Source organism: Rana temporaria, chromosome 3 (genome assembly GCF_905171775.1).
Source record: "Rana temporaria chromosome 3, aRanTem1.1, whole genome shotgun sequence".
In the NCBI taxonomy this organism is placed as follows: Eukaryota; Metazoa; Chordata; class Amphibia; order Anura; family Ranidae; genus Rana; species Rana temporaria.
Window position 1 is genome coordinate 138,086,322 of NC_053491.1, and position 24,160 is coordinate 138,110,481.

Consider the following 24,160-nt stretch of genomic DNA (forward strand, 5'->3'; position numbering starts at 1 on the left):
AATAGCTGTGTTCCCCGCAGCGAGCCGCCATATACAGCCCCTCACCCTTGTCCGGGAAACTTTGATAGACAGATCACCCGTCCAATCCTGGGATGGGTGCTCTGTCTATCAAAGTGCCCGGAAAAGGGGGGAGGGGCTGTATATGACGCTCGCCGCAGGGAACACCACTATTGAATTGAAAGCTGTCATGTTCCCCGCGCTTTAAACAACCAGTCGGCGGCGGCGGCTCCTCTCCTTTCTCACCCCCCTGCTCCCAGGCAGCCTGTCCCACACTCGCCAGCCCTCAAAATTTACTCGCAAAATGCGAACATGCGAGTGCAAATTTTGAGGGCTGGTATATATCATACACTTTTTTTTTTTTTTTAATCCAAGGTTGCAACACTTTGTAAATTCAAAGCAAAGTAATAGTAGTACTAGCTGCATCAATGTTCCATTACAATGCAAGCTTTCAGACAAAATGTCCTTCCAGCTTAGTAACGTTTATAAAGATACAGGAAATGGATAAAAAGTAATCCATTATAGTAACCGTAAATGTACAGAGTGAACAGAGGGTCTTAAACGGACCATTCCTCTACCCTACTCTTTAATTGGAAAGCCAGAAAATTATTCTCTAAAACGACAAAAGAAGACAAAAAAAAAAACAGATCATTCAACCAAAATAAATATATCTCCAGATACATAAAATTATTTATATCTGTCTGAATTTTTTTTTTAATTTAAACTAAGCCCTGGTTCACACCAGTGCGATTTGACAATTCAAAATTGGATGACAAAGCACACTCTATTGTTGAGAATGAAATCATTCAAATCGATGCGACTCAAGTCGCAGCAACTTTTGAAAATGGTTCTTGCACTTCTTTGCGATTTTATTGCACCTTGCATTGACTTCTGTTAAATAAAGTTACAAGCTGCAATGAAATCATAGGTCCAAATTGCACTGATCTGCGGCTTTGAAATCACACTGAAGTAGCGCAATTTCAAAGCTGCACTGGTATAAACCAGGGCTAAAGAAACAAATGTGAATCACTAGGGTTGTCCCGATACCGATACTGGTATCGGGACCGATACCGAGCATTTGCACGAGTACTTGTGTTCGCGCAAATGCTCCTGATGCTTTACCCGATACTTTTTTTGTGAGCTGAGAGGGGGCTGAGATAAGGCTTAGATGGGTGGAGAGTCCTCGAGTATGTAAAATATAATGTCACTAATGGTGCGTCATCATATATAGTCCCTCCCCCTTGTCCGGGCACTTTGATAGACAGATCACCCATCCCAGGATGATCTGTCTATCAAAGTGCTTGGACAAGGGCAAGGGGGAGGGGCTATATATCAACTAGAGGGCGGCAGGGGGGGGGCCTACACAAAGCGGCATTTGGGGACATGGCTGCATTTGGGGACACCAGTAGTCTTGGTTTTTCCCTGGGCATTCCTCAGGTTTTGCTGTTATCTGCATTTGGGGACACATGGCTGCATTTGGGGACACATGGCTGCATTTGGGGACACAAGGCGACACATAAACAATGCCAATAAGTGCCCACAAATGGGCACTGACTGGAAAAATTATGGATCAGTCAAGACAAGTGATGCCCAGCAGTGGCACCTCTCAGTGCCCAATTGTGCCACCTATAAGGCACCATTAGTATATATCAGTGCCAGTCATTGAAGAAAAAAACGTATTTACAAAACAATATTACAGAAACAAAGAAAATCTGTTTTTTTTTTCTAAATTTTCGGTCTTTTTTTTTTATTGCGTAAAAAATAAAAACCGGCAGTGGTGATCAAATACCACCAAAATAAATCTCTATTTGTGGGCACAAAATGATAACAAATTTGTTTGCATACAATGTAGCATGACCACGCAATTTGTCATTCAAATTGCGACAGCGCTGAAAGCTGAAAATTGGCTTGGGAAGGAAGGTGCGTAAGTGCCTGGTATTGAAGTGGTTACATTTGAGCTGGGAACATATATCTGCAGTGTATTCTTATCTCTCTTCAAAGCATCATGTCCCGTAGCTGTCTTCTGCTCCGTTCTTCTGTTATCGGCCTGATAATTCCTGACCAGTTCTCTGTCACATATGATAAAAGCAGCCTGAGATTTGTGTTGTGGAGGATGCTTTAAATAGATTAGCAGAGCCCTGAACTATTCAACCATCGGCTCTGAAGGTCTCTACCTATGAGGAGAGGGGGTGTGTGTCTTTCCTCCAATCAGCTGTCTTGGCTGTATGCCCAGACTTAATTGCAGTGTTGAACAGGAAGAGAAAATCTCCTAACACAAGCTGAACTTTCTAAACGGTATTGTAACGGAACCCCAAATGGGACAGGGGTTAACGCCATTTAAGATATTCCATTCCGAACCCAAGACAGCTTATCGACACTCCACAATCTGGCGAACAGGACCCATACGGATTTCCCCCAGAAACGAGACACAGCTCTATTCTGTTCTCTGGTTCAAACAAATAGCCAATCTTTATTGAGAAGGCAGGCTCTTATATACACCAAAAAGCATGCTGCAGTAATCAAAGGGACAATGACACACTCCACCCACAACATCATACAATGGTTACTAACGAGCCTCCAATACGCATCTTTTAGGTAGACATCATGACTCCGGCTTCTCTCACCTGCTATACAATACACATTCCTTTAGTAGACATAATTTACAGGAGCTAATTAACTATAGCTGACAAGTCAGACGTCTGACCTTCACAACACACATCTATCACAACACACATCTATCATCAATAGAACTTTCACAAAATACAGTGTCAATTAGCATGACACCATTAAAGGTTCTTGGGAGCCATACTAAGGTTAATTTACATTACAGTACCAGACAATATTAACACCTTAACAGTCTGTGTTCCCACATAGAATGAGTCACTCTTTTAATTGACCTGTTGGGTTCAGAATCAACAAACAGTAATATTTCAAGATATCCTGAAATACATTGTGAATTATCATTACTGCCCCATCTCATGTAGTCCAAGATCTCATTTCTCAGTCATCCTATGCCCCTAGTGGACAAAGGATGACTTTAGACACGAGTCATCGGTGAAGCTGAAACGGGAGTACCCCACACCCTTCAAGAGCCTCTGGGTCCCACGAGCCATTCCGTTAGGCCGGGTACTCACGACCAAACATGTATGGTGAAAGCGGTCCGTCGGACCGTTTTCACCATACATGTCTGCCAGAGGGCTTCTGTACGATGGTTGTACACACCATCGTACAGAAGTCCGCGCGTAAACAATACGCGGGGCGTGTCCGCGGTGTCGCCGCGTCGATGACGCGGTGTCGCCGCGACAATGACGCAGCGACGTGGGCGGCCCGCCTTTAAAATGCTTCCACGCATGCGTCAAAGTCATTCGACGCATGCGAGGGACGGCGGGCGCCTGGACATGTACGGTAGGTCTGTACTGACGACCGTACATGTCCGAGCGGGCAGGATTCCAGCGGACTGTTTTAAAACAAGTCCAGGAATATTTGTCCGCTGGGAAAAGGCCCGGCGGGCAAATGTTTGCTGGAATTCGGCCCGCTCGCGCCCACACACGACCAAACATGTCTGCTGAAACTGGCCTGCGGACCAGTTTCAGCAGACATGTTTGGTCGTGAGTACGGGGCCTTACAGGTATATAAAGCTGAAGACAGCAGATCTGAGGCTGTTCATTTCACTGGGTTTATGTGAGGGTTTACATTCACTTTAAGGTTTCTTGGCTGTTGCTTGGCAACTCAGTTTCAGCTTGCTCCATACATTTTCTATACGATTAAGGTCTGGAAGCTGGCTAGGCCACTCCATGACCTTAATGTGCTTCTTGAGCTACTCTTTTGTTGCCTTGGTGGTATGTTTTGGGTCATTGTCATGCTGGAGAAGAAGGTTCTCATCCAAGATTTTACAATACATGACCCCGTCCATTGGCCCTTTAATGCGGCAAAGTGGGCCTGTACCTTTAGCAGAGAAACAGCCCTAAAGCATAATGTCCAGTTAATGCCAAAGAGCTTAATTTTGGTCTCATCTGACCACAGCACTTTCTCCCAATCCTTCTCTGAATCATTTTAGATGTTCATTGGCAAACTTCAGACATGTGCCTTCTTGAGGAGGGGGACCTTGCGGGCGCTGCAGGATTTCAATCCATAGCGGCGTATTGTGTTACCAATGGTTTGTTTGGTGACTGTGGTCCCAACTGTCTTGAGACCATTCACAAGTTCCCCCCTGTGTAGTTCTGTGCTGATGATGAGGGTTGGATGGAAGAAAGAGTTAGGCCTCGTACACACAGCCGAGGAACTCGACGTGCCAAACACGTCGAGTTCCTCGGCGAGTTCAGCACTGAAGCCGCCGAGGAGCTCGGCGGGCCGAGAGCTCCCATAGAACAACGAGAAAATAGAGAACATGTTCTCTATTTTCTCGACGAGTTCCTCGGCGGCTCCATCGGGCCGAAAGTGTACACACGACAGAGTTTCTCGACAGAATCAGGCTCTGACCGAGTTTCTCGCCAAATTCTGCCGAGAAACTCTGTCGTGTGTATGAGGCCTTACTGTGGACAGGGGTCTTTTATACACATAATGAGTTGTCGTTAGGAGCTCCTTCTTAAATTGAGAAGAAAAATCTGCGTACCACATGAGCACATTCTGCAGCCAGGCTGTGGGAGACAGAATTATTGTTTGCGAATCAAATACTTTATTTACTCACTGAACTGCAACTCAACTTATTTGCACCATGTGTTTTTCTGGATTTTTGGTTGAGATTCTGTCTCTATCATTTAAAATACACCTATGATAACAATTATAGACTCTTCATTTCATCTGCACATGAAATATACAGAAAGATCAGATAACTGTCCCTAAACCCCCTTTTCAAAGTCTGTCATATTCGTTAAAACATTTGAACCTTCTTTATCTGCTGGCTTGTCGAGCAGAAAGGGGGCTTGTTGAGCTTGCATTTGTTCCTTCATAAGATTTTTAGGTGTCCCCTTGTCCCCTGCCTCCACCTTTCCCACAAACCATTCAACACCTGGAAATGTTGGCAGCACCACTTAGGTTGTAACCTATCTCTGCAAGTCCTCATGCACACTGGATGTAATAATAATGTTATAAAAACGCCAGTAGCGTTGCGGTGAGTTTTTTTTTCTTCAGTGAGTTTTTGTCAAAGTTTTTCTTTTCTTTTTTTTCAATGGATCAAAAACGTTAAATGCTGGAGATCTGCGTTTTTGAGCGTTTATCTGCGTTTTTTGACATTAGAGCATTTTTACAGCTGGACAAAACCCACTTGTTTTTGGGGGGGGGGGGGGGGGTTTACAGTCAAAAAACGCCCCAGCCAAAAACAGTTGATAACGGCCTATGTGTGCATGGACACATAGGATAACATGATGGAGAGTTTATTGACTGTAGAAAAAAACGTCTGAAGCCAAAAACAGCAGCTGTAAAAAACATCCATTGTGCATGAGGCCTAAATGTTACTAAGCTTTTGATGCAATGTGTGCAGCGTTTTCAGCCTAAAGAAGGACATTTTGTCTGAAAGCTTGTATTGTAATTGAATAATGATGCTGTTAAAACTACTTTTTTTCTATATTTTTGGGCTGCCGGCGTCAGCCCTGTTGCTTGACCACCAACTACATTCATTATCTTACTGGTATGCCTGATTTCTTTCTATCTATCTATCTATCTATCTATCTATCTATCTATCTATCTATCTATCTATGTGTGTGTATGTATATGTGTGTATATATATATATATATATATATATATATATATATATATGTGTGTGTGTGTGTGTGTGTGTGTGTATATATATATATATATATATATATATATATATATATATATATATATATATTGTGACAGGAAGTCAGGTAAATCTGTGGGTGTTGTCACAAACGGGAGATACATTTCTGCCTTGTTTAGACAATACACCAATTGTTATTAGGCGTCGGCTGCAAAAGTAGCCAGGAAAGGTTTAAGGGCGTTGGAAAACTTCAGCTGTTCAGAATGAGGCAATTAAGGCCTCTATAAGTAATCCAGAGGATTACCACTGATTTGCTGCATCCTGAGGCTTTCTGAGTGAAGGAGAGCAGTAGCTGAAAGTCTTCTGAGGAGGTGAGGTGGTAATTGATTTTTCTGTGTCATAAAAATCAAAAAGAGACTATTGTTTCCAGGTGGAAGGGCCAGGGTTTATTTTATGTTTGATTTTGTTCATGCTGTTTGGATATATATATGTGTGTATATCTATATATCTATATATATATATATATATATATATATATATGTGTGTGTGTGTGTGTGTGTGTGTGTGTGTGTGTGTGTGTGTGTGTGTGTGTGTGTGTGTGTGTGTGTGTGTATATCCTACCACTGCTTCTTTGAATATGCAGTTCAAAGTTAGTGGCAGAATTTCTGGGTGTGTCATATTCCTGGTTCCGCTTTGTAAACCTCTCCAGTTTTCCCAACGCTTCTGATACACGTTTTTGTAGAGTATGTTGGGACATAGGTTTTATGATAGAATAATAGTAACCAGCATCCTTTTAACAGAGATTCATAAACCCTAATGTAGGCAAAAAAGAAATAAACGGAGCTTGCTTAAAACCATTAAACATTTTTTGTACATTTCAGATTCCTCAGATGGATGTTTAATGGCCTCTACAACACATGGAACAATAGATGTATATGTCAGTCAAGCTGGTAAAGTGCATCTGAAATCTGACAAAGGTGAAGTGCCATTTGCATGTGAGAAAATGCATATTTTCGATCTGAAGAGTAGTTAAACCCAGTACAATAAAATGGTGACCGCTGCATTTTCTCTGTCGCACAAGATTTGGGTTACTATTCACCCAAATTATATTTTAGAAAAAAAAATGTAAATAAAGGTGCAACTAAAGGCAAAACTTCTTCTTCTTCTTTTATTTTGGATAGAGTGGAGAGGGATTAGAACCCCTGTCTCTTTTTATTGCTGTGTGTGTGAAAATATTGCGCAAACTTATAAAAGGTGAAAAAGGTGGGCGGCCAACACACAAAAAATATTTGTAAAGGTATTGTATAAAAAGAAGTGTAGCGCCAATATATTTCAACTCTACTTTGGTAAGAACCAAAAGGAGAGAGATAATATAAGATTGGAAATAATCCAAATGTGTACTTAACACCGTGAAGTGTAGTGACAATTATTTGTAATTGAGAATTTTATAAATCCTTCAAAATTAATAAATAAACTTGTGTAGTGAAAATAAACGCCTATAATGCAAAAATAGTCTGTGAGACAAATATTCCTGTGTGAATGTTAATGTGAACCTCAGAGGATCAACATGCACCTGTTGCCAGTTAAGTCCTGTTAGGGACTCAGGAGAGAGATGATGGTACTCTCAAATAAACACACACTACAGCAATTAACCTGCAAAGGCAGGTAAGCTATAGGTTCAAAACAAGTTTTTTTGGGGGAACATCTTAAATCATATGGGATGATATTAACTTCACATAAATTATATATAGTCCAATCCCCTATTGGGAATAATACATATATATAGTCCTTTTTGATTGTATAAATATCCTCAGTAGCACGCTTCAATCAGACTTTTACGAGAGAAGAAATAACTGGGTACTCTTACCAGAACACGTTGACCCACTCCTCATCTTACGATGGGTGGGTCTCCAAAGCTTGTACGGGCCGATTGCCCTCTCTGGTTACCCTTGCGATGTAGTTTCTCTCAAGGCCTCTCCAGCTTTATGTAGTCTCCAGATAGTGGTTGGTGCAAGATTATACTCACAGACAAAAGGACACAGATGTTCTCCAAAAAAATTTTTTGGGTGATGGAATCAGTGGTTGATCACAACAGAGTATGTGGAAAAAGCAAAAAAAGAGAGCTCCACATAGTGTAAAAAAGTTACAGTTTTAATGAAAAAACTTCAAACTTGTGTCACTGAAAAGAGTGAACACACTGGATAAAATAACACTTTGAACAAAAGTTTTTTCCAAACAAAGTTCAGCAATAAAAATCAAAATCAAAAATCCAACAAAAAATTGTAAAATCCAAAAAGACCATGCAGCAAACCAAAAAGCTTTCCAATCCAATAAACGGACAGAAAATATCCACAGATAATGCAGGTGATGGCGGTATGACCTGTGTACCCTACCGGTTTCGTCGCTATAAGGACTTCTACTGGGGTGTATACAGAGGTCTATGCCATCCACTGCCAATATATATAGCCTAAAATCCACCTGTCTGTAATCTTACCTTACTCCACAGCTGACTCCGGCGTGCGCTCCAATTAGGCACACATGTTGTGGATTTGCTCTCCAAAGCCCGGAAGTAGTGGGAAGGGCCGTTAGTGGTAATGGGCGTGTATACTGGAAGTGTCTAACTATCCAGTTTAACGCTGTCCTCGTTCTCCACCCCTCGCATAAGCCCATAGGCATAGAGAGCGCTGGACGTCATGACGTCACGCGCATGCGTACATCGCCATCTTGGTGCCGTACTTCCGCGTGTCACGAGGTAATTCAAGCCTCGTTTTCACGCCCGGGAGATATGTTCATACAGCGCTGTGACGTGACGCGCACGCTCTCCATACAGTGGTGCCCTATGTCCGCGTGTCACGCAAAAAATTTTTTTGGAGAACATCTGTGTCCTTTTGTCTGTGAGTATAATCTTGCACCAACCACTATCTGGAGACTACATAAAGCTGGAGAGGCCTTGAGAGAAACTACATCGCAAGGGTAACCAGAGAGGGCAATCGGCCCGTACAAGCTTTGGAGACCCACCCATCGTAAGATGAGGAGTGGGTCAACGTGTTCTGGTAAGAGTACCCAGTTATTTCTTCTCTCGTAAAAGTCTGATTGAAGCGTGCTACTGAGGATATTTATACAATCAAAAAGGACTATATATATGTATTATTCCCAATAGGGGATTGGACTATATATAATTTATGTGAAGTTAATATCATCCCATATGATTTAAGATGTTCCCCCAAAAAAACTTGTTTTGAACCTATAGCTTACCTGCCTTTGCAGGTTAATTGCTGTAGTGTGTGTTTATTTGAGAGTACCATCATCTCTCTCCTGAGTCCCTAACAGGACTTAACTGGCAACAGGTGCATGTTGATCCTCTGAGGTTCACATTAACATTCACACAGGAATATTTGTCTCACAGACTATTTTTGCATTATAGGCGTTTATTTTCACTACACAAGTTTATTTATTAATTTTGAAGGATTTATAAAATTCTCAATTACAAATAATTGTCACTACACTTCACGGTGTTAAGTACACATTTGGATTATTTCCAATCTTATATTATCTCTCTCCTTTTGGTTCTTACCAAAGTAGAGTTGAAATATATTGGCGCTACACTTCTTTTTATACAATACCTTTACAAATATTTTTTGTGTGTTGGCCGCCCACCTTTTTCACCTTTTATAAGTTTGCGCAATATTTTCACACACACTGCTCTTTGGAATTTAAATATTTATATATTGCAGCATCTTTTTTTCCATTCTGAAAAATGGACATTTTCGATTACCGCAGTAGTCGGACTTTTAATACTGAAGGGGTTTTCTCAGCCTTAAATTCAGACTCTGAAATTGGAGGTCTGTTTGTCAGGCTGAAGAATATTATGACCTCAGAATTACACCTCCAATGGGACACTGCTTTTTTGGAGCATTATACCAAGGAAGAGATGGTCCCGAGAGGTCTTAGATGGGATGTTCATCCCCAACAGGGAGATCCCGACCTGGAATCATGGTTTAAGTTTTTTAATAAACAGGGACTATCCCTTTTAGAATTTTTAACTGATAGAAAAAAATCCAAAATGGTTTTGTTGGATAAGGAGATTAAAGATATCAAAGAAAAGCTCCTAACATCCAAAACTACACCTGAGTACAGCACACTATCCACTAACCTAAAAAACCACCTGGAGAAGGAGGAACGTGAGCAAAGGATTAAGAAGCAAAAGAAATATAATAGGGATCTTGCCGATTACAAGTCAGGTACTGTGTTTAGTTGGCAAGCAAATGCCAATTTTAACACAAATACCGACCATCAACAAACAGATATGGATTTGTCGCAACCGTCCACCAGTGATGCTAAAATCCTCTCTTTCTCGCAGCCAGTATTGGCAGCAGTACCTTCTACAAGGTCAAGTGGGTCTAATGTTAGACCAGCTGGACCCTGCACCCCAAATGCATATCAGAATGGTAACTCACAGAACAATAGAGGAAAAGGGAAGGGACCTCGAGGTAAACACCATAACCCAAGAGATCAATCCCGAGAAGGACGGTCACGTGACTATTCACCCTATGGTGGAAATTACAACGATTACCCCCAGAGACATCCTCCTACCACCCCGAGACGGGGAGGAGGAGGGGGGCCTCCATATAGGGACTATCCACCAAGACCATACGACCAATATGGGTACATGTATCGAGAGGTCAATCAACATGATAGATCTCCATATCATTATAATCAAGACCAACCGAGACCAAACCACCCAGGGGATTTTTACAGGGATCATGCCAATTACAACAGAGAGGGCGAACAAAACGCGGCACGAGAGGGGGGCGGCGCGCCCGGTCGAAAAAGGCCAAGAGTTCAATAGGGACAGGTATTTTCAACCTCAGCACCACCACACTCACGGAAGCTGAGAAGGTTGTTTTGGACAAGGGGTTAAAATTTGTTCCCCCTAAGAACTTAAACAAATTTGACACATTTATAGACGTCCAGAAGTTTGTGCGCAAGCTCAATATTCAACGCTATTTTTTGAGTAATCCAATTAGGTCAAATCTACCAGAAGTAACCTCAGAAATCATCCATACAGGCCTTTCGAACCCATCCCTCTTCAACCCTCCCTGCCCAATGGCTCCAAGTGTGAAGGTGTTCAGGGATTTGGTTTTGAAAGATTTGGATGACCTTCCCCCAAAAAGAACATATTCTGACCCTAACATCAAGAAAGGTCTGAAAAGTCTATGCGAACGCAAAGACCTCATCATCCGCCCTGCAGATAAGGGAGGGGGAATCGTTATTTTGGACAAATCAGCATATCATGAAGAGATGCTCAAAATACTGGGAGATTCTGAAACCTATATTAAATTACTTTCAAATCCCACTAATAACTTCAAAAGCTCTTTGATGAAGCTTATTGAAGATGGCACCCGGAAGGGAATTTTGGACAAAAAAGAACGAGTCTATCTGGTCCCAAAAGTACCAAGAATTCCGGTGATGTACTTTTTACCGAAAATTCATAAAGACAGTGTCCATCCCCCAGGGAGGCCCATTATTAGTGGGATTAACTCCATAACAGCACGCTTGGGCAAGTATATTGACTACCATCTTCAGCCCATAGTCAAGGATATCCCCTCCTACTTAAAAGATACTAGGCATGTCATCTCACTCCTTCAGGATGTAGTATATGAGGAGGGCATGCTGCTGGTGACAGCGGATGTTGCCTCTTTATATACCTGTATCGCTCATGAGTTGGGGTATAAAGCAGTTGAATGTTTTTTGGGGCGTTCAGAAACCCTTCCCGGTGTGCAAAAGACCTTCATTATGGAGCTCCTGCAGTTCGCTACTGCGCACAACTATTTCTGGTATGACGGGGAATACTATCTCCAACGTAAAGGAGTGGCTATGGGGGCAAAGTTTGCCCCCAGCTTAGCAAACATCTTCATGGCCAAGTGGGAGGAGGATGTCGTCTATGCTTACAATCGGCCAGAGGTAGTACTCTGGGCTCGATACATAGACGACATCCTCCTCCTATGGAGGGGTGACCGGGAGTCCCTTGACAACTTCATGGTCACCTTGAATACAAACGATTTGGGCATCAAACTCTCTCACGAGGCTAGCCATTCTAGTATTCACTTTTTAGATTTGGAGATCTTTGTCCAAGACAACCAATTAACAACCAGAACATACTTCAAGAGTACCGACCGGAATGGCTATATTCCGGTCGATAGCTGTCATCATCCATCCTGGCTCTCTTCGGTACCTAAGAGTCAGTTGTTGCGCATCAGACGTAACTGCTCGAACATCGAAGACTACCAGACACAAGCGCAGATCCTCAAAAAAAGATTTGTAGATAAAGGTTACCCAGGTCATTTGGTCGATAAAGAAATTAACAATATAGCAACAGTTGACAGAACCTCACTTACTGTGGCACGACAAAAGGAGGTGGGAGAGTCTAAGTTCAAAAATTCTTTCTTTACCTCATTTTCAGTGCAATACAGGCAGATAAAGGGGATCATCTCTAAACACTGGAAAGTGTTAAAGAGTGATGGAATTTTGGGGCCATCCCTTCCTGAAAATGCTGGAATAATTTACAGAGGGGCCACCTCGTTGAGGAATCAGATTGCACCGAATATTCCTGACCCCCCTGTAAAGCCGTCTTTCTTTCCCCTCTCAAAAGGATATCATCCCTGTAGGAGATGCACAGTGTGCACCAATAATATATGTGGTAGGAAAAAAACCACCAGTTTTAGGTCTACCACTACGGGGATAGAATACCCCATGCGTCACTTCTTTACATGTGCTACAACCAACATTGTATACTTGATCACCTGCCCTTGTGGAAAACAGTACGTTGGTCGCACCATACGGAGCTTTTCCACAAGGGTAGGTGAGCATGTGGCAAAGATTTTGAAAGGCCGTACCAACCACACTGTACCCAGGCATTATGTAGAAAAACATAATAAAAAACTAGAAGGCACTAAATTCCAGATTATAGACAGGTTTGTCCCCCACTGGAGGGGCGAACCCAAAGTCAGAGGGGTGTCCAAGCTTGAGGTATTCTGGATTTACCAGCTAAAATGTTTTGTACCTTATGGGTTAAACGTTGAGTGGGACGTTAATGCCTTTATCAACCAGGCTTAGCGATAATAAAAAGGGAATTTTTTCTTTCTTTTTTCCCCTTGGTTTGCCCGGGACATTGTATAAGGTTTGGACATAATTTATTGCCTTAACACATATAAAAAGCCTGATAAATCTCTATATTCCCTTTATATTTCTATGTGATAATATATAGTGTGGCCGGTTTAAATGTATATTGATGATTGGCTTTATATATTATTGTTCTCATTTCCTTTGCATATTGTCGATCCACCTGTCTGGGATTAAATCCTTGGGATCCACGTTTCTCCTAATATATGTACAATTACCTGGATGTGTTTATGACCATTGGAGGTAACTGTGTAACATCAATATTAAAGGTCTTTGCTGTCATATGACTTCAATGAAACACTAACCCTAGTTGCCCACAAGATGCCGCTGTCCTGCATACAGGAATCTGTTTGCGTGACGTGATAACGAGGCGTGGAACGCATCGTGACACGCGGACATAGGGCACCACTGTATGGAGAGCGTGCGCGTCACGTCACAGCGCTGTATGAACATATCTCCCGGGCGTGAAAACGAGGCTTGAATTACCTCGTGACACGCGGAAGTACGGCACCAAGATGGCGATGTACGCATGCGCGTGACGTCATGACGTCCAGCGCTCTCTATGCCTATGGGCTTATGCGAGGGGTGGAGAACGAGGACAGCGTTAAACTGGATAGTTAGACACTTCCAGTATACACGCCCATTACCACTAACGGCCCTTCCCACTACTTCCGGGCTTTGGAGAGCAAATCCACAACATGTGTGCCTAATTGGAGCGCACGCCGGAGTCAGCTGTGGAGTAAGGTAAGATTACAGACAGGTGGATTTTAGGCTATATATATTGGCAGTGGATGGCATAGACCTCTGTATACACCCCAGTAGAAGTCCTTATAGCGACGAAACCGGTAGGGTACACAGGTCATACCGCCATCACCTGCATTATCTGTGGATATTTTCTGTCCGTTTATTGGATTGGAAAGCTTTTTGGTTTGCTGCATGGTCTTTTTGGATTTTACAATTTTTTGTTGGATTTTTGATTTTGATTTTTATTGCTGAACTTTGTTTGGAAAAAACTTTTGTTCAAAGTGTTATTTTATCCAGTGTGTTCACTCTTTTCAGTGACACAAGTTTGAAGTTTTTTCATTAAAACTGTAACTTTTTTACACTATGTGGAGCTCTCTTTTTTTGCTTTTTCCACATACTCTGTTGTGATCAACCACTGATTCCATCACCCAAAAAATTTTTTTGGAGAACATCTGTGTCCTTTTGTCTGTGAGTATAATCTTGCACCAACCACTATCTGGAGACTACATAAAGCTGGAGAGGCCTTGAGAGAAACTACATCGCAAGGGTAACCAGAGAGGGCAATCGGCCCGTACAAGCTTTGGAGACCCACCCATCGTAAGATGAGGAGTGGGTCAACGTGTTCTGGTAAGAGTACCCAGTTATTTCTTCTCTCGTAAAAGTCTGATTGAAGCGTGCTACTGAGGATATTTATACAATCAAAAAGGACTATATATATGTATTATTCCCAATAGGGGATTGGACTATATATAATTTATGTGAAGTTAATATCATCCCATATGATTTAAGATGTTCCCCCAAAAAAACTTGTTTTGAACCTATAGCTTACCTGCCTTTGCAGGTTAATTGCTGTAGTGTGTGTTTATTTGAGAGTACCATCATCTCTCTCCTGAGTCCCTAACAGGACTTAACTGGCAACAGGTGCATGTTGATCCTCTGAGGTTCACATTAACATTCACACAGGAATATTTGTCTCACAGACTATTTTTGCATTATAGGCGTTTATTTTCACTACACAAGTTTATTTATTAATTTTGAAGGATTTATAAAATTCTCAATTACAAATAATTGTCACTACACTTCACGGTGTTAAGTACACATTTGGATTATTTCCAATCTTATATTATCTCTCTCCTTTTGGTTCTTACCAAAGTAGAGTTGAAATATATTGGCGCTACACTTCTTTTTATACAATATCTTTTTATTGCTGTCTGTGTCCACGTTAGGGAGATTCAGCCTCTCTATCCTGTTTACCATTAGCAGTGAAAGTAAAAGAAAATCCCAAATTTGGGCTTTCCCCAATCCTGGGAGGTCCCCAAGGGATTCCCTTAATTTGCAGGCATTTTCTCTCACTTCCTGTTTTGGCTATCGGACAAGAAGTGGAGGTAACAATGAGGCATAGATGGCAAAAAATAAACCAACAGGGGTCCTAACCCTGCCTTACTCTGACCAAAATGAACAAAGCAAGTTTTGCCTATAGTTCTATTTTAACCACTTCAGCTCCAGAAAGTTTACCTCCCTTTCTGACCAGGCCATTTTTTGCGATATGACACTGTGTTACTTTAAGAAATGTATGTACTTTTTTCCCCCCCACAAATAGAGCTTTCTTTTGGTGGTATTTGATCACCTCTGCAGTTTTTATTTTTTTGTGCTATAAAAAAAAAGTCAATTTAAAAAAAAAAAAAAAACATTATTTTTTACTTTCTGCGATAAAACACATCCAATGAGGAAAAAAAAAAGATTTCTCCATAAATTTGGGCCAATATGTATTCTGCTACATATTTCTGGTAAAAAAAAATCCCAATATGCGTATATTGAATGTTTTGCGCAAGTTAGTGTTTACAAACTATGGAATATTTTTATGGAATCTTTATTAATTTGTTATTCAGTTAATGGCGGTGGTCAGCGACTAATAGTGGGACTGCGATATTGCGACAGACAAATCGGACACAAAGTGACACTTTTTTGACCATTTTTTGGGAACCAGTGACACTAATACAGTGATCAGTGCTAAAAATATGCCCATCCACTATATGAATGACCCTGGCAGGGAAGGGGCTAACACCAGGGGCGATCAAATGGGTTAAATGTGTTCCGAGGGAGTGCTTACAAATTGTGTAGGGGGTGTATTTACTGTGGGGTGTATTTCCTGCTTAGCAGAAACACATGATCTCTCCCTTCCATTCTCAAAGAACTGTGATCTGCCTTGTTTACATAGGCAGACTGTTCTGCTAATCTCCAGAATTATTGGCGACTCTTGGCGGATATAAGGTCTTCCGGACCCACTAATTGGTTTTCGCTGTGTCCAATCGCAACGGGAGCGTGTCGCTGGCGGTGCGAATGCGTCTTAGTCCGGAAAGTGTCAGATTAGGTACGTGATCTGTCACAGAGCAGCCACCCTGCCACAGTATGTATGTGTGTGTGTATGGGGGGGGGGGCGCTAAGTGGTTAATTTTAGTGCACACACACACAATACTCAATTATTTGATAACATTTAAAACATTAGGTTGCTTTGCGTAAATCGACACCAACCATGTCAAGCCTTAACAGCAAAAAAAACAAAACAACAAAACTATAGTACTCAAAACTGTTTGTAGGTGACGATTTAAAAGCCTTTACATGTCATCAGATTAGAGTTAACAGTAAAAGAAGAATCTAAATCTATCGCTCTCACTCCGGCATGCACAGCAATATCTAATGTGTTGTGTTTTTGTATACATGCACACGTATTTGTATTCATGTGGGCTAGGAGCAGCTTTAAAATGTTTTTAGCACATTACTGTACATGTAAAAGTAATTGGGTGGCTTTGACACCACTGAAGCACTTCTACAACAAAGATGACAGTTCAGTCTAAAAAGGTAAACAAAAACCCAGCTGCTATACAGTCTGTGTACATGCCGGTGCTGCCGCAAGCATAGTGCTTAAGTCTGTGGCAGAAAAAGGGTTAATGGGCTCGGTGGAGGCAAAGGCCAAGCACTGTAAACAATAATCAATAAAACACACTCTTAGGGGTACACATGAAAATATACATTACTTGTGAAAAATGCCATAAACGCCATGGAACGATTGCAACCATGTCAAAGGTGGTGTTTTCCACTTCAACACAAAATTGGATTTTGGCTATAGAGCTACTCCGATTAAAATATGTTATGGATCAGAGGGCAAAAATGGGCTTAAAATACAGCCCATAGATTGGTGGACAGTAATGGTGCTTATACTGCATCCCTCTGTATATATCCCTCAAGTAGAATGCACCCTCCCAGCTGGCAGAACTTAAAAAGTGCACCAAAATCACTTGGCACGTGTACTTCACCTTGGTACACATGCACCAGCAGTTGACCTATGGTGAAGCAGCATTTGCTGCCAAAATGTGGGCACTACTTTCACACTCAAAACATACTTATCTCTATGTTGTCTTACAATCTACAACCCAAATTCCCAAAAAGTCGGGACATCGTGTAAAATTTACATAAAACAGAATGCAATAATTTGCAAATCTCATTAATCCATATTACATTTACAATAGTAAATAGAAAACATATTAAATGTTCAAAAAAGGTCATTTTGAAATTTATGGCAGCAACATGTCTCAAAAAAGTTGCGACCTGGCAACAAAAAACTGCGTTGAGGAACTTTTTGGACAATGTTTAGATGCAAAGACCTTAAATTCGGTATTTCATCATCTACAGTGCATCATATCAAAAGATTTGGAGAAATCTCTGTGCACAATGGGCAAGGGCAATACGCAACATTCGATGCCTGGGCTCTCTTGGCCCTCAGACGGCACTGTATTAATTCCAGGCATGATTCTGTGATGGACATCACTGCAAGGGCTCAGGAATACTTCCAAAAATTACTGTATGTGCACACAGTTTGTCATGCCATCCAAAAATGCAAGTTAAATAATAAGTTCACCTTTGGGACTATGTGACATGTATCCAATGCCCTTCCTGTGGCAGAAGTACTGGGAGAAGTTCCTTGTACTAGCTGTCACTTTTTAAATTAAAAGATAAAAATTAAAAGATAAAGGTAATAGATGACGCCTTTACAAATAACTCTACACTCAAGCTAACCTGGGTAGACAACGTTGTAGATTTTTATTTTTATTATCCATGGGGGTAGGTAGTTCGGTCAATTCCTCCTGAATAGGAGAAGAATTCTCTTTGCCATCTTCGTTCCATAGTTCATTTAAGTACTTTAACCCTCTGTAATCCTGAGAAGTGAATTTGTTCCAATCAAAATGTAATCCCTGCAGGGGTGCCTGTTTGTTTTTGCCCCCTTAAACATACATTTTAAATTTTTATTTTTTTTTTGGGCAAAAAGGTGAACATCCTATCCATATAACCCCTTTATAGCCCCCTAGTGTTAACCTCTTCCCTACCAGTGTCATTTTTACATTGATCAGTGCATTTTTATAGCACTGATCAATGTAATAATGTCACTGGTCCAAAAAAGTGTAATTTGGGGTCAGATTTGTCCGCCCCAATGTCGCAGTCCTGCTAAAAATTCCAGATAGCTGCCATTACCAGTAAAAACAATAAATACAAAAAGTCCCTAAATCGATCCTGTAGTTTGTAGACGTGATAACTTTTGCGCAAACCAATCAATATACGCCTATTGCGATTTTTTTTTTTTTTAACAAAAATATGTAGAAGAATATATCGGCCTAAACTGATGAATGTTTCTTTTTTAATTATACATTATTCTCTGTTTACTCCTCTTTAGCCGGATGTAGTTGAGGCTATTGGTGATGTATAAAGTTGGTATTTAATGGGCTATGTTGTGCGTATGCACCATGATCTCAGCACAAGGTATAGTGCCCACCTCCTGAGCAAGCAGGACTGGAAGTGGTGATGTTTTGCACCGGTGCCTAATGTCATTAACCAGTGCCCATGTTCCACATTGGAGTGCACATGCCAAGTGTTGTGGGTGCACTTTTGGATTTCTTTCTGTCATTAAGGCAGACCACACTGGGGAGATATCTAGGAAGGGGGTGCCATTTTTTTCTTGTTTAATCATATTTTATTACAAATTTTATAAATTTACATACAGATTCCACTCATAGCACATAGAAAACATAATCGTGTATATATACCTATTTTAAGATTGGATTATTCCCAAAACATAACCCAGGAATTTACTCTATTGCGTAACCGCTAACAGAACGAGAAAAGAATACAAAACAATATCCTAAATAAATAAAGATTTTTATCCAATCCTCCATAGTAATTTCTTGGTGCTATCAAGTGGTTCTGAGACTTATCAGCCGAAACACACAAAAGAAAAACTACAAACAGATATAGACCTAGACCATGGGTCTTTAAACTACGGCCCTCCAGTTGTTCAGGAACTACAATTCCCATCATGCCTAGTCATGTCTGTGAATGTCAGACTTTTACAATGCCTCATGGGATGTGTAGTTCAGCAACAGCTGGAGGGCCATAGTTTGAGGATCCCTGACCTAGACATACCTACACATTCCTCTGGGAGGCCCCCTCCCGACTCTCTACCACACCGTGCCGCGCTTACCTAGCCCAGTCAAATCCAAATCGTATTAATTTTCACAAATAGCATCTCAAAGTGTCCGAGTTTAGGAACTCGATCCAAGGTGCCAAGGAAGGGGGTGCCATTACTAGCTGTGGGCTGTATTTAAAGTCCCTTTTTTCCCATCTGATCCAGAACTTGATAAGAAGGAAAGTTCTGTTTTAATGTAGACTCTTGATGCAGGTATCCTAGACAATTCTGTTTGGATTGTTTTACGTTACATTAAGCCTTTCAGAATCCAGAAGACTACAATAAATCTTGTGGGGAAGCACATATCTTCTGATAATGGCAATATACAATATAAAGCAGTAGAAAAGTACACATGGTTTACTGGCTGGATTTTTTAGACTGATGCAGCCTTTCTCAACCTTTTTAACACCGATGAACCCTTAAAATAACGTTCCAGGCTCAGGGAATCCCTACTAATAGCTACTATGTAAAAAGTTAAAGTGGATGTAAACCCGCTCTCATACTTTCTAAACTACTTCCATAGTGCTGATCTATAAGGATATACATGTCTCCTGCATGTATCCTTACCTGTCAAATATCTCCCCTCTGTCTGTTATGAGACCTGAAAAACAGCAGATTCTGTGGGTGGATCTGTTGTCTGGAGCTCGGTGGGTGGAGTTGTGATGTCAGTAGACTCCCCGCTCACCTCTACACTCCCCTTGTCAACATGCATTTTTTGCTGTGTATTCCTTACACTGAATTCTGCTATGATCACTAACTTCAAATTCCAGAAAAGTAACCACATGACTTCAGAAAAGGGGTGGGAATTAAAAAATAATGCCCGTCTCAGGCTAGTGCATGAGATATGTAAATAACCTGTCATTTACAGCAAGGGGGAAGAACGGACAAAAGTTTTCTCCTGTTTGTCCGTTTACCTCACTAAAAAAAAATAAAAGGATTGCTCAGTGCTGGATTAACTCTTTGTGGAAAGACTGGGCACAGATGATAGGAAATCTTATACTGTACATTGCGACAACAACAAAAATTTGGGTTTACATCCACTTTAAATTAGTGTGATGGTCACATAGCAGAATTATCCTTACATGTGTGGTGGATGGGAAGATACCCCTCCTTACAGATAGCCAAAAAGATCATTGTTCATAGGGGTTACTTATGTGGCAAATGTTGCTCAGGGATTTCCCAGCAACCTGTGAAGGAACCCTGGACGAGGGAGGCTGGGTTGGTATGTTGGATAACACTTTACTTATGGTCATAACAAAGCCAGTTCTCCGATTTCATCTGTCTGTATCCATATTTTTGTCTAGTTTATGATGTTGTTTAAATTTGACTTGCTTTGCCATTTGTAGGAAGTATTATGTTGAAAATACCTGCAGACCTTGAGGCGTACCTACAGCTAGTAGGAGCTAGAGTGAGTGTTAGCCCTGAGGTTAAATTACAGGAAATCGTGAACACTTCCACAGAGGGCCTAACCATTTTAAAAGGTAAATATGTTACACATATTTAAACTGATCACATAAATTGCTGTAGCTCCTCTAGTATTATTGTGCTTTTTGCTTTTTTTATTGTGCTTTTGGAATATTTGAAGAATCCTGGAATGTAGGACAGGAAGCAAATGAAGAACTGTGGGGAAAAAAGTTAAAAACAAGTAAATATAACATACCTTCCTAACTATTTACTATGCTGGCGGCATAAGGATTCCAAATGGGCAATGTTGACTGAGAGTTTAGTTCCCATATAAAGACAATTTTCAAGTGTGTCTGTCTTATCTGCTTTAGTTTCCCATACAAGTCAATGCGAATACAAAGGTAATTCAGAAGCAGCTTCAAGTGTATCTAAACCCAAGAAGATACATTTAATATATTGCAGATTACCAGAATTTAGATGTGGTGGCTGGTTTCCCGTGGTAGGGTGACAACATTCCCTTACTGTTCTCTGTATATATAGATAAATATTGTTGTCACCCTAGGCCTAGGGCAAGAAGTGTGCTAGAACTGCAAAACACCTCCCCTTTCTTCATTTCCATGGCATGGGGGGTAATGCTACAGGCCACAGTGGTGAATCTGGGCAGGTCTAATAATGCCCCTTGAGACAACATTGCAAAGTACACAGGATTGCTCTGGATTTATGTCTGGTTAACAGGTATTTTTGCACTTAAACGCTTATAAATGCTCTCAATGGGATATTTAACAGACAGAAAGGTAGATAATAAAATAAGTACATTGAGTTTACATACATGTTGAAGCAACTCGGGAGCACCTGAAAATTTAAATCCTCGAATACCCCGTACACACGATCTGAATTTCCAATGGAAAAAGTCAGATTCCATGTTCTCTTTTACTCCGATTGAATTCCGATGTGATTTTGGCCGGTCAAGAGTCCGACCGTGTGTACGGGGCATTAGTTGATTTGAGTCTCAAGCCCATGTACATGGTCCCCTACACTTGTGGTAATCATCCAGTGTAATAGGTGTAAACATGACTGCTTCTATGTCTACCAGTCTATCTGCATGACTGATGTGGGTACCAAACCTTTATATCTGCAAGGATAAAAATGTATCTCAAATAAAAAATTGTATCAGGTTATTCACTGTTTACATTTAGGCCTCGCGTGAATCTGTAGCACGCCCACGTGACTCTGTAGCACGCCCACGTGACTCTGTAGCACGCCCACGTGACTCTGTAGCACGCCCACGTGAATCCGTAGCACGCCCATGTGAAGGGCTGTCTTGTGCCTCCTGGTGTGCGCAGGTGTTCCATGCAGGGGTGTGCAGGCAGCCTGTTGAAATCAGTCACAGATGGCCAGCAGCATGCACAACCTGGAGTATACATCTGTGCAGACCCAATGCATGGATTAAGATGCAGACTGCGTCCTGATCCATGCATCAGACCTGCATGAATGTGCACTCCAGGATTCATATTGTTGTCCCTACAGCCAGCACGTGACATTGATTTCAATAGGCTGCCTTCATGGGCCCTGCACATGGCCATATGGATTGGTACGTCCATGTAAATGATGCCTTAGAACGTATTCAGTTCATACCAACACTTTGAAGTTGGTTCTTTCGGCAAGCCTCCCTTCCCGCACAACATTCATTATATTCAGCTAATCCCGTCTATCACTGTGCTTTATTTTCAGCAACAATGAATTTGATGAATGAGACACAAAGATGGATTGAAGCAGAGGCCAGGAAAGGCACCGTGTACTTGAAGCTCCAGGACTGGCTGCAATCACTAAAACTTCATACATCCTGAGATTCCTAGAAAACACTGAACCTTACCGGAGTGTGACTGGATCAGTTGGCTTACATAGCAACTAAATTAAATGTAAAATGATGAACAAGAATTTTTAAATTGTGGGTTTTCCTCACCATTTGTATATACAGTAGGAAAGGTGGGTATTGTAATTTAACTTGTATGATTGTTAATATAACAGAAAAATGGCAAATGCAGGAGAACACGTGTGTGCCGGTTATAGTATGTTTTTGTATGGATGAGGAATTATCATATTTACGTGCCTGTGATCACATGTCTGTGATTTTACATTAAACTGGAGTGTGTGTTTAAAGGCACCGGAAATCCTGGGAGGTTATCCCAAAATCATAATGCAACTTTAAGAAGACATTGTCTGATGCACTGTGCCTTGCAAGAGCTGTATAGACACGTCTGGTCTTCCTTGTAGAGCTCGGGGGGTGACATGCGTTATGCTAGGAATGCCTTCATTCTATGGCAATCCCGGAGACCCAAATGTTATAGGAAGGAGGTCGGCATTGACATGCATCCAAGCTGAAGAGACTAACAATGCTGTGGTTTTAATGGTAGTGTCTATTCACAGATTGTGAAAATGGTTTATACCTGTGCCTTGTCTAGTGTTTAATACCACTTGTAATACTTTGTGTTGTCAGCAAAACTAACTCTTTGTTGTGAAGAGAAGTCTGTACAAAATCCGTTCTTGAGAGCCTTTATACCAGCCAGGATTTTGGAATAGGCCCAATATTTTGTTACTAAGATGGTTGCTGGCCATAAGTACAGACTTGTGTCCCTCCCATACGGAGGTGGGCAGCACTGGGCTCGATAATACACGGTTAGTATTTCTAATGCTGATATTACACATCTCTGTTTTATCCTGTGGGATGCCCGTATTTTGTTTTTATAAGCATTTTTCTAATTTTACACTGTCTTTTTATTAGAATGTGCATACTGTCTATCAGAGTAACGGTTAACCTTTCTGTAACCAAGTTTGTTCCAGCTTATGCCCATGTAAGAAATAAGCCTTGCATTAGACAATCCACTTTACAATAAAAATGGAATTAGAGTTTTTTCTTCTGTGCCTCATTTTTCTATTTCAGTTGTAGATAAAAAAAAGTAAAGATTTAAGGCAGGGCTCGACAAATCCCGGGCGCCAGGTCGCCATGGCGACTAGAAAAAGGGTCCTGGCGACTTGGCTTGGAAGGGCTGGCGCCATCTGGTGGTGAGCCGTTGGTATTACAAGTTATTACCACCAGATGTGTAAGCTGGCGCCATCTGGTGGTGGCCATTGGTATTACAAGTTAAGCATTACAAGTTAAACAGCAATTCTAATGTAATTTTTCACTATTTTCACTGCCATCTTCTTCCCTCTAATTGGAACCCCCAAACATTATATATATTTTTTATCCTAACACCCTAGAGAATAAAATGGCGATTGTTGCAATGCTTTGTCATGCCGTATTTGCGCAGCTGTCTTACAAGCGCACTATTTCGGGAAAAAATTACACTTTTTTTAATAAAAAAATAAGACAACAGTAAAATTATCCCCATTTTTTTTAATATTATGAAAGATAATGTTACGCTGAGTAAATTCATACCCAACATGTCAAGCTTCAAAATTGTGTCCGTTAGTGGAATGCCGACAAACTTTTACCCTTTAAAATCTTCATAGGCGACGTTTAAAAAAATCTACAGGTTGCATGTTTTGAGTTACAGAGGAGGTCTAGGGCTAGAATTATTGCTCTCGCTCTACCAAT

At 41.1% G+C, this 24,160-nt stretch overlaps 1 protein-coding gene across 2 annotated transcripts in view; it reads left to right on the forward strand.

Moving 5' to 3' along the window:
- FAM185A (family with sequence similarity 185 member A) overlaps positions 1-23,474 on the forward strand; it is a 99,154-nt gene extending 75,680 nt beyond the window's left edge. For both annotated transcript variants that reach the window (XM_040343478.1, XM_040343477.1), the window contains 3 exons: positions 6,599-6,694; positions 20,505-20,639; positions 22,294-23,474. In XM_040343478.1, coding sequence (XP_040199412.1) covers positions 6,599-6,694; positions 20,505-20,639; positions 22,294-22,409 — 347 coding nt within the window. In that variant the 3' untranslated portion in view covers positions 22,410-23,474. The remainder of the gene's footprint in view (positions 1-6,598; positions 6,695-20,504; positions 20,640-22,293) is intronic.
- The last annotated feature ends 686 nt before the right edge of the window (positions 23,475-24,160 follow it).